Source organism: Amblyomma americanum, chromosome 3 (genome assembly GCF_052857255.1).
Source record: "Amblyomma americanum isolate KBUSLIRL-KWMA chromosome 3, ASM5285725v1, whole genome shotgun sequence".
Classification (NCBI taxonomy): domain Eukaryota; kingdom Metazoa; phylum Arthropoda; class Arachnida; order Ixodida; family Ixodidae; genus Amblyomma; species Amblyomma americanum.
This window is the reverse complement of record NC_135499.1, coordinates 86,465,487-86,477,446: the sequence shown is the minus strand read 5'-3', so window position 1 is coordinate 86,477,446 and position 11,960 is coordinate 86,465,487. Positions and strand designations below refer to the sequence as shown.

Genomic DNA, 11,960 nt, shown 5'->3' with positions numbered 1-11,960 from the left:
GCGATTCAGATGAATTAAGGGGCTCAGTCCTTGATAAGGTACAGTAACTATCATCCGTTATCCCGACGCCACTTCTCGAAACTCCAGCAGCAAGCTAAATACATGCTCGCTCTTTATTGATATCCAGGAGAAAAGTACACGGCCTGAGGAACATATATACTAGCATTGGATTAGCGAAAATTCAGATAATAAATGCCCTTCCATGCATCAAAAACAAGCAAAGCAAAACGCTTGCTGTTATGCAGGCAGTCTCTTGGCAACGTCAGGCTCGCCAGCGGGACTGCCTTTGGACCAATAAGTTCCATTCTCGTACTATCATTCTTGCAAGAGCTCACCTTTTCGTTTCTTTGTAATCAGTAACACGGGTAACTAACACAACTTTGGAGAGAGCGGGCGTAAACGCGGTGCGAGGTACCCGCTTAGATGGCACTCGGCTGTTATGCAAGCAGAGCTGCGGCAACGTCAGGCTTGCGAGCGGGACTTCACGTGGAGAAATAAGTCCAATTCTCGTGCCGTCATCCTTGCAAGAGCTCACCTTTTCGTGTCTTGTAGTCAGTAACAGGGTTAACTAACACAACTTCGGAGAAAGAGGGCGTAAACATGGTGCGAGGTAGCCGCCCCAGAAGACGCTCTGTGGATGCCGCCATTCTTATTTTGCGTTCTGACATGTCGTCATAGGCAACGTGACCCACGCTGACCATTTCTTAGAAAATTTGGCATTTAGTTCGTAACCTGCAATCACTAAGCGTATTTCTCGCTTGGTTATTATGCTAGTACCCGGCGCTTGCTTCAAGAAGTTTAAATATGTCACGTGACCATAATTGATGCCTGATTTGAGGCTATGCCTGTATCCACTAGGACGGGCAAATATGCAGCAAACCGTTCATGTCACCAAAGTGAACGTGTAAGATCCAACCAAAAGCCAGCGGAGTGACAAAGGCCTTCAACAGATAATTCAAGGAGAACCCATTCGGGCATAGTTGCGTGGTAGGTCAGGTATCGCTGAAATTTGCGTTATGCGCCGTAATTGTCCTGCCAGTGCTTTTTGGACGTTCGTTTACCCTGCACTTATCTTAAAAAGGCTTTAAGAAAAAATAGAAGTTCGTCTACATTATTATATGGCTGCCTTTCTGATCAAAAGTACGCACGTAGTCCTCACTATCCGATTTCGGAGTGAACTGCTTGCGTCGATAGAGTTTTTTGGGCGCTGATCTGATCCTAGAGACTGTGCCGCACCGGATCACGAATTTCTTTCTGGTGCCGATGTCACAAATTTAAGTCGAGGTGAAGGTAACGTTCTTTAACAGAGCTTTACGAGCGAAAAACTCTCCTTTGCTTCCTTAAAAAAAATATAGACATCATTAACCTAAACAGAAAGGTCCTAGAACCTTTTATGAAGAAAAATTGCATGAATTTGTCCTCAGTGACCGTTTACTATCGTGCGTGTTATATATTATATTGTTATAAAATATATAATATATTATTGTATAATATATTATAACATATAATATATTATATATATTCTTAATATATTAAGCCATATTACGCTAAGTCCGTCTAATCTTTCCTTCTCGCATGTTAAATTTTGATAGCGAGTATTTCGAGGCGGTTATTGCTATGGCGCTCTTGATGCACGCCAGCAGGGCTGAGCGAGAAGACGAAGAAGGAGATGAGCAAGGCCGCTGACTAGTCACGAAAGGCAGGATTCCGCTACTGGAGGAGCCTTCCGCGTTTGAGCAGTTTCAAACAGGCATCAGCCCCATCGCATCTAGCGGTGAGTCGATGTGCCCTGGACTCTTGTGGCAATTAGACCCTCTCTTATTCGTCTGTTCTATGCTGTACCTGAGGACTTGGTTACTTCCGCCCTTCCCAAACGTAGCTGTGTTGATTTGGCCTTGTCATATAATTATGTGCAGCCCTGCAACCGCTAGCGGCTAAACCATGTCTTTGTCAGGGCGGTTGCTATTTCGATCCACCGCGATCGCTCAGCGGCTATGGCGTCCGATTGTTAAGCCCAAGGACATGATATCGACTCTTGACTGTATTTCGACGGCAGCTAAATTCGAAAATGTCTTTTTTCTGTCAGATTTGAATGCTCGCCAAGAATGCAAGGTGTCCTAAACTGATCCGAACTAACGAGGCTGTTCGGCCTCGTTGGTCAGTCACAAGCTACACATACTGCACCGTATGATACTGTCGGCTTATAGCACCAATCTTATGTTGCTCCACCGGCAGCAATAATGGCCTACGGCCACGTGAAAAAGTGATCTTCTTTTCCTTTCTACCGTTTCTACAAACCCGTTCGTCCGAATATTGAATATGCATCAGGCATCTGCGATCCTGATGAAGTGTATCTCATAGCTAACTTTGAGTCCTTGCAGAACCGTGCTGCGCGTTTCATTTTTTCTCACTACTCGCATACTACCAGCGTCACTACCCTAAAAAATCGCGCCGAATTAGCAGACTTCTCTTACGCCGTAAACAATCACGACTAGCACTTTCTCGTAAACTGTATCACCATCCTTCGCTTCACCATGATTTTTTCCAATCACTCTCAGCCATCTTTCCGCTGCTCGACCATACGCACAAAGTTAAACGCATCACGTGTCGTTCATCTGCATATGGGAAGTCATTCATACCACACACTGTCCAAGAGTGGAACAATTTACCAGCGCACATAGCGATTGAATCTAACGCCTCCACATTTCTTGCTCTTATCCGCAGCGACGTTGGCATTTGAACTGTTTTAAATGTTCGAAATTTTTCAAGTTTTTTTTTCCCAGTTGCTGTACTATTGCGAGTACTTCTGTTCCTTTCGTGCCTAATATGTACAGTGTAGTATTTTTTGTTTTTGTTATGCCTAATCGCTTTCTTTAAGCCTATAATTTGTATTGTATTTTTTTAATCGCCTGCTTCTTTATTTACTCTCTGGTGCTTAATTATTTTTCTCCGTTATTCCTAGCCTGTTTATTGCTCCTTTCCTTGTTAATGATGTTCCTTGTACATGTTTTTACATTGACCCCCCCCTCCCCCCAATGAAATACCCTCGAAGGAGGGCTTTTAGGTGTATGCTGAACGAGTGAATAACTCTCCCTCCGTTCCCCTTCCTACGTGTAGGGTAGCGTACTAGGCGTCGCCTAGTTTACCTCCTTGCTTTTCCGTTCATCTTTCTCTCACTCTCCTACCTTAACTCACATCAAAAAAGGCCTCGCAAGTTTATGCCTGGTGAGCTTAGCGTCAGGCTGCTCCAATTAGGCTGCGTTTGAGGTCAAAAAATTTCAGATGCGAAAAGATAAATACCCAGTAAGCAGTGCGCTATCTAAAATTGTCTATATGCCGGCACGAGTGAGAACCTGCCGCTGCGCTGCAGTGGATTTAGCCTGCTGTCGATCCCAAGATCACGAATTATATCGCAGTCGCTGCGACAGCCTGCTGGTGAAGGTGAAATGTCAAACTGCTGTGCAAGTTACATCTCATTACCCAATTAAGATTTCCAAGTAGTAAAAAATCATTCGAAATGTTTCAGTACTGCACACCGTATCGTTAGCTTTAGTTGCATAAAAACAGAAAGAAAAATTCTTCCAGAACGCTTACAATTACACAAAATGCGCCGACTAAGATAACGCCTGGTTGAATAGGATCTCTCGCTCTCCTCACCACAATAAAAAGTAAATCGTAATGTCACCGAGGTTCAGCAGTCTCACTCCCTCGTATAAAAGCAAATTTCCGCCAATGCGCTGCCCTTCTTAGCGTAGTATTAACGCGCGGCCACGCCGTATTATAGTAATGCACTGACAACTCACTGTCTGCTAGCTGCAACCTAACTCCAAATAAAAAAAAAGGCCTCAGTGCTTCGGAATATGATTTTGTCGCCTACTGAAAAAAAAAATCATTGCTCGCAGATCAAATGGCTCAGCGCGGAAGCACACCCCAAGGCGGACAGGCGCATAGGCAGTCAAGGCCAGCTGAGGGTCCCAACCTACACGCTGTTGACCTGTGGCAAATCCGTGGCTGCTATACAGGCACTTCCCTCGACTACATTGATCCTTGCACCGGCACCGACAACCAAACGTGCCAGATTGTCCGGAAACTGTCTATTTGGAACGAACTTCTTTGCCAGGCTCGCTTCGAACTGCGAGAATCACAAGGAAGATGCGGGCAGCTGTCTCTAGTTAGCTTCGAAAAACCCTGCCTGGCAGTTCCATCGAGAGAACAGCGGCAGCTAAGCATCGCGCTCGCGTGCCAGCTCCTAAAGACGCATCGCTGCGTGGCGACACTGGACGTCAGCGTTGTGGCAATGGAGCCGGGCGAATTGACCCTCCTCGTCGGCGCCCTTCAGGAGAGCTCCCACTTGAAGGTGCTCAACTTCCGGAATCCTCGATTCGCGAGTGGGAAGACTCAAGAGGACCTTTGTGCACTGATCGCTTCCTTGCACAGCTTAGAAGAACTCGAGTGTCCAACGGCATGGAAATGTCCTGCGGCGTTTTTGGACGTGCTATCCGGCCACCTTCGAAATAACGCTTCGCTGACAGCCCTGCGGATCCCCATGATATGCGTCAAGAGTCACTCCGCGGAAAATTTCTTGGAAGCGCTCCGAGCCACCTCCAGTCTAACGAATCTGTCTCTAGACGAATCCTTCATAGGCGAGGCTCCTCCATCTTATAGAGCAGTGTTCACGGAATACCTGAGGATTACCACGACGCTAACGACACTGACTATTGTGGCGTGTAATAAACTGCAAGACTCATTGAAGTACGTTCTGGAAGGATTGCTAGCAAACAATACGGTCTTGAAAGTGAACCTAACAAACTTCATCGTGGACAAGGCGAGCGCCAAACTCGTTTCAAAGATTTTCGAACAAAATATGACTGTAAAAGCCTTTAATATGATTTCAACCAGACAAGACGTAGAAATGCTTGAGAGCGACCTGTACGACGACTGGCTTCAGACTCTCACCGAGAACAAAACTTTAGATGCCGTCAGGCTTCCCTTTTGTGCCGGCAAGGGAAAGCATTGGGGCGAATTCTTCGCGATTCTGCCATCAAAAAGAAACCTCAAAGTCACTATCGAAATGAACTTCACTCACTATGATGTTCTGCCGCAAATATGCAAAGCACTCAAAGAAGCCGGCGCAGAAGAACAGGTTTTCTTCGAGACTAACTTTCCTCCAAATAGTGCTGATATGCTCGACTACAAGGGATTTTCGGAAATATATGCCTGCCTACGAAGTGATACGAGGAACGAGTTTCTGCGCATAATGCAAAAGCTCTGCTCGGCTTCTCACGTTACATCGGTGCAGCTAGGAGTGTCGTCGCATGCTGTAGATGACTCGCTGGTATCAGCGGTTGCTGACTACATTAGAAGTACGCTTACTCTTCAAAAACTTCACCTGATATTATACTGCGACCCAGCTTTCCTGGTGCCGAGGAACGGCTTTTTGAAGGCCATTATATTGTCTTTGGCTCAAAATGCCAGCGTAAAGGAGCTCCACATGAAAGTTCCAGAGATGGAGAACGAAGAAATTGATTTGCTGGCGCGCACGGTCAAGTCTCTGCAGAATATACAGCGCATGTACTTCGTGCCCGAAAGAGCACGCGACGCCAACAGGTTCTTCAGTGTCTTGTCCGAAGACATCACCAGCAATTACACGCTGCTAAGCCTTACCGTGGACGTGTCTGTCGACGAGGTGCAAGCAGCTAGAGACTGGTTCCTCGTCTGGGACACAACGCGAAGGAATTCCGGCCTACTGAACCGTGCAGCCCTGTTCGTGAGCGGCACTCGGTGCGACAGGTATGTAAAAAATGGGAGCTGGATGATGCTGCCTTCAAACTTGCGCGCTCTTTATGGTGGGAATACCCGGCAGCTATTACTAGAAGGAAGCTAGCCACATAGAAAATTGGGTTTCGTTAAATAAGGTAAATGTTTCGGAAGTAAGGCTCTCAGCGAGAAGGCAGAGTCTTTCTGGAACTGCTGTTACATCTTTTCGTCAACGCTCGAATTAAGATAAAATATTCTCGCGTTCCGTTCCTTCTTATGCTAGCTAAAACCCAATTTGAAAGGAAAAAACCTAGTGAGTGGAATTTAGGGCAAATGTCTTGCAACGCAGATAAGAATGTGCGGAACGTTGTTTCAAGGGGTTATCAGATTTTCTTTGAACTCTTGTGAATTCATCATCTCATTACTATCTGAGTTCCGAGTTTTAGCTTTTTGCATATCACTCACCAACCCCTCCCCCCCCCCCCCCCTCCAAGAAAAATAAAATAAAAGGAAGGCTATAACTGCTGCTTATCTCACCTTCATGATGCTGGAAGTCCTGAAAAACCAACTCTGCACTTCCCTTTCTAATCCGCGGCGTGTGCAGAAACGCATTCCCGACAGATTAGTTCATGTGATTGTGGTTGGAGTGTTTTTAAAGGGGTACAGAGAAACGTTTTAGGTTGTCCGCTTATTTGCCTTGAAAATGGCCTGTCGGCCTAGTAATCATCAAAATGAGAACGAAACACAAATGCGCAGCTTTAGTAAATAATTACAATTTTGCACCGGAAATGTTGTCTAAGTCGGCGCCAGCGCAGAACTGGGCCTTTACGTCAAGGCCGACCGGCCAAACTTCAAGGAGCAACGACACCCAACTTTTGGTTGCACGTTTTCTTCTTTGGAATGATGCGTAAGGCACTGTTATACATGAATTGTTAAGGCACTGTTATTCACCTTGACCAGGGACGTTGCCCACATTAAGGACTGTTTTGAAGATGTTTCCAATAGATCGAACAGGAATAGTTTGCTTATTCTAGGTCTAAATGACTCCGCAGCAGACAGTTGGTCTGAATCTGAGAAAAAAAATGTACGCGAATTCTTCTGGTCTCATCTTAACCAAAATGTTCCACCTGAAAGCACCGAAAGGGCTCACCGAATAGGTCGCCTTGTTGAAGGCAGGCATAGACCCATTGTCGTTAAATTTTGTAGTTGCAAACTCAGACAAAATCTTATCGTGCGGCCCTAAGCTAAGGACACCAAGTTTGCCATACGCGAAGACTTCACACCCGCAGTCAGAAAGGTACGCTTCAGGCTTTCACAATGCACACGTTACCTGGCTATTCCTTCAAAGCTGCGATTTGATAAGCTCTTCGGCAACAAAAAGTGTTTTGTATGCCCTCCGCGTCATCAAATTTGGAATTGATAACTCTCGTCGTGAATTGCAGGAGTATCGAAAATAAAACTGATGAATTTGCTAATCTTTTTTTCTCTCTGAAACATCATGTTATAATTGGCACTGAATCGTGGCTGGATAACTCCATTCTCAGCTCTTGAAGTATTTCCCACCGGTTATGACGCGTACCGTAGAGGTCAACACTTCCATGGTGGAGGGGCCTTTTTACTTGTTTTCCAGTGTTTTAACTCTTCATTAATATCAGCGCCCCTAGTTGGTTGCCAGTCAGTGTGGTGCTACCTTCGCTTAAACAATGGAAAGAATTTGGCTATTGGTTCAGTCTACCGTCCTCCTGCACCTACCAACCCTGACTCTTTCAGATCGCTGTCTGAATTTAAACTCGGCTTAAAAAATTCCTCTCTTTGTGGTGGGGACTTCAACATGCCTGATTTCAAATGGGTAGACTGCAAACCTCTTCGTGCGAGCCAATCTTCGTCTTCATTCTTTTATGAATTAATTACTACTAATGACCTAATGACGTCACTTACTACTAATGACGTCACTGAGTCTACACGGGAAACTGAGCACTCATCTTCAGTGTTACATTTGCTGTTCTACAACCAGCTTTTAGTAGTGCGTGACACTGTGATCATACCAGCAATAAGCGACCACTTTTGTGTTGTCGACAATGTTCGGCATTTTCCTTATTTAATTAAAAGAGGTCGACATGGAAAGGTGTTGTTTTTTAATAAGGGTAACTATACATCCATAAAGAACGAACCTGCCTCTTTCCTTCATCTCTTTTAATTATTAATCTAAGCCAGAATTTAGATCTTATTTTCCTTTGGGAAGTATTCATGAATAAGCTGGAATGCCTAATTGATCAATATATCCGATCTAAAAGTCTTTCTGGAAAGCGCCGCTGCGACAAACCATGAATCACGTGGCAGACCAGACGGCTTAGCAGAAAAAACATCGCCTTCTAGAATCATACAAAAAAAAATGATGCCCTCCAGTATTGCACTCGATTCGTGCTCTTGGTGGTACAGTAAAACTGAAATTAAAGCTCTTAAGGATAGCTTTTTAAATGACATGGGATCAAAACTCCGCCATAATCTTAAGGAATTGCGGACATTTTTGAAACACAACGGACGTGAACCAGTCGGAATTCCGAGTTTAGACCTCGGTGGTGAAGTTATTAATAATGATGGGGATAACACATGCTGCTTTAATGCATTTTCTCAGTCTGTTTTTGCGCCAAGGCACATCAGAGAACTTCCGTTAACTCGTGAATCTGTTACTGAAACCATGTCTGAATTGGCTTTTTCTCACCAAGGTGTGTTAAAATTGCTTAGGGCTGTCTGTTCAATGCCAAGAAAAGCTGTCGCCGGGTGTAGTACAAATCGAAAATGTGGAAAGAATTGAAAATTTGCTTATTTAATTTTTATAAGTTAGCGTGCAGGGAAACTAAAGCAGAGTGCAAATCTCTCACTTTAGTGCCTCTGCATCTGTCTGACAAAGCTCTGCTTGGAACTATAAAACATCAAAGATGAATGAGTTAATTCATCAGTATATATGAGCGGCACCAGGTGACAGTAAAGCCGCAAGGTCTTTTTTCTTCTCTGTAAACAACCTACAGTTGTAATGCGTCAATTCTGATGGTCCTGCTTATTGCAAGATATAAAACATCTGTAGATATCCGAAAACAACAATTTAGATTTCTCACATTTCACAATTTATAGCAATCGTTGCTTAAATGGTGCTCTTGTATTCCAAAATTATCCAACCACTCGGTATTTTTTACCTTTTTTCTGCGCAAAGATACCGTATGAATTGTTTCAGCGCCTACCAAAATAAACACTCCGCGTTCTCTATGCATTCGCGTCTAGTCACTCTGTTACTATCCAGCGAATACCACGTGCTTACACAGCTGCTGATACTACGAGACACCTTGTCATATAACGCGATAGTGTTAAAGGCCCGGTCAAGCAAAAAATCCCGTGTCGGCGTTGTGAGCGATAAATAGGGCAGCGTAGGGTGGCTAACCCTGCCACCCTCGGAGGGGCAACCTAGGCGGGCAAGCTAGATCATGTGACCTTCTGGGGTTTTTACAACCTATCGACCGGTTTTGTTTGGTGCCCAAACTTTGAGAGCTTAGGGTGCTTTCGCTATAGTGGCGTTATCGAGGTGAAGGTTGAGAGTTTTGCAATGTGGGTATAAACAATAATCATTATTTTTAATGCGACATGTAACACATCATGCAATCAAATATAAAGGTACAGAATAGGGACCCATAGTCACAACCTTTTGTTAAGATCCATGCCAGTAAGCACTCTTAAAAAGAACATATACACTTTCGTGTTTTGCGCCAAAAGCGTGTAGTTCTAAGTGGGTGCCATGACCATTTGCACACGGCTGTATCCACAAAGTACCGTCCCTGCTCGGCCACAGACGATGTCGTGAAGGACTGAGAAATGTATCATCATTTGGCACCATTCCTTACGTGTGAATGCCATAAAAAGGAAAATATTTCTCGCTGCCTTGACGGTCGCCTGTTATTGCTGTCTGCACTCTATAGCTTGCAAAGGCACAAAGGTGAGTGCATCACACACAACTTGCAAAAAAAAAATTACTCCGTCTGAAGCCCTGAAAACATCTCTGGGCCGCTGTGCAAGAGCCTTTTTTACTGATTGCTCCTGGTTATTTGGTCAGAAGTTCACCTCAGATGAAAGCACGGCTGACTCAGAGAATGCGCGTATGTAGGAACTTGATATAATTTTTACACACACCTCCAAAACAATTTTCTTTTTCAGAAATTTTTAAAGATTGGCGCTTAGCAAATCTTCAGCAATGTACATACTACTTGCAGTGTGCTCTAGCTACTTCCCATGTAATTTCTGCTTGTCTTCTGCAACACTAAGTTACCACTCCCTGATGTCTCCCATGAGAATATTGTGCGCAGTTCAAAGTTTGCTTTTTTTAAATGGCGCGTGAGGACAAGTACTGAACTGCGTATACCTTGAAAGACATACAAACGCCACCACATGCGATTCCTGCCACCATCAACAGGCCCTGCGGCGAGGCTGTGGAGCGGATGTGCCGCCACCCCGCGCTGCCTCAGCGCGTGGTCGAGCTGGCGTCGGTGAACGAGGCCCAGGCGGCCGCGAAGGTCCGAGACGCCGTGAAGGCGCTGGAGGACATGAACCAGTACATGCGGCTTACCGGCGTCGTGAGTAGCTGCGTCGTGTGTCTACCTTCCAGAGACGGTAGCGCGCAGCTGGACGACCTCAACGAGGACTGCTGGCGCGTCATCAGGCGCTACCTGTTGCTCGTCGACGTGAGGATTCCGTAGGGACCGCCGCTTGCCTTCAAGGCAAGGCCTTTGCGCGGACGTTAGGTGCGGCATAAACTCGCACACCTGACTTTTCGTTTGATTGACAAGCCTCGTGTTTTAGTACAAATTCTTTGCGGTGCTGCTTGGTGAGAAATTATAGTGTACTGAGAAACGAATTACAGTCTTCTTGTTTGGAAAGCCTTGTGTTACTAGAGATACTAGTGCGCTCTCGTGGACATTAATATGCATAAAGCAACATTTACGGCAGTAATCCTGGGATCAAGTACTGAATAGGATGCGATTCGAAAATAAATGTTCAATGAATGTCAGTTTTCTTGGCAAATATTTATTACTAGCAATCTGATTATCATATAGTGTCTAATTTAAGATTTTAGTGAAGATATATACTATCCGAATCAAATATACATTTCAGTCATCTGTTCTTTCATGCCCTAATTGGATAATTCAATTACTTTAATGCACACCAATTTTACTTCTTTTTCTATTCTTCCTTCTTGTTTTCCTGGTATTATTGTGATATTTGTTCTTTCGCTATTTTTGTCAAAATTTTGTGTCGATATTTTGCACCAGCGTTGGCTACTTGTCTAACCCTAACCACTTCTATCATCTACTGCATAAGTGAAGAAGCAGATATATTAATTAATTGACAAAATTTGAAACTCTTTAAGCAAACTATTGCTTATGTGATATATCATGTCTCATTGATGCATATTTAGTATCTTGCTAGCCTGTTACCTCTAGCTATTTTTATGGCTTTCTTGCTAGCCTGTCACCCCTAGCTCTCTTTATGGCTTTAGCCACCCCGGTTTCTACTAGTTAAGCGCGCGCCAGGGCCTGGTGTAAGGTGGCATAAGTATTTGGAGTGCACACCATTTATAGCGCGCAGGTCTTGCGGAGGGTCTAATATGCTATGGTAGTAAAAGAGTCAAGATAATCTAAAATGAAATAGAGGCGCCTTCGTAATAAATGACATTTGCATATAACCGTACAACATATGGTTCACGTCCATGGTTTTTAAGTGACGCATGAAGAATAATTTGCTCACTGGTTATATAATTTCCGGTGTGGAAGGTGCCTTTTACTGATAATCGCAAAATAAGCGCTCAAAGCTAGTAATGTTTCTAAGTTTTCATGTATGAAGTTATCTCATGGACAGCCTTCGCAGATCTGTGAATCTTTCACATATCATCAGTAGCACTTTAAGGGCCCTTTGACGGGCTATTACACAGAAGGGCGGAAGGGGGGGGGGGAGGAGCAATAAGCAGGATTAAAACGTGATGTGATGCGATGGCTGAATTTCGTACCAGTAGTTTTATAACCTGCTACGCACCTCCCATTTTGTAACGACAAAAAGAACGTGAAGCAGGAGCAAAAGTTCAGTCTTACGCTCAACGTTGTGAGCAAGAACATTTTGGATGGACGATCCGACGTCTAAACACTCTCCTCAAGAACACAACA

The 11,960-nt window shown here is 44.4% G+C and overlaps 1 protein-coding gene across 1 annotated transcript; it reads left to right on the top strand.

The window, feature by feature from the left end:
• Nucleotides 1–1,690: 1,690 nt before the first annotated feature.
• On the top strand, nt 1,691–10,726 carry LOC144123126 (uncharacterized). Its single transcript, XM_077656026.1, has 3 exons — nt 1,691–1,774; nt 3,903–5,790; nt 10,217–10,726. Exons 2-3 carry the CDS (start codon nt 3,908–3,910, stop codon nt 10,497–10,499), a joined length of 2,166 nt encoding a protein of 721 aa, XP_077512152.1. The 5' UTR covers nt 1,691–1,774; nt 3,903–3,907; the 3' UTR covers nt 10,500–10,726.
• Nucleotides 10,727–11,960: the final 1,234 nt, after the last annotated feature.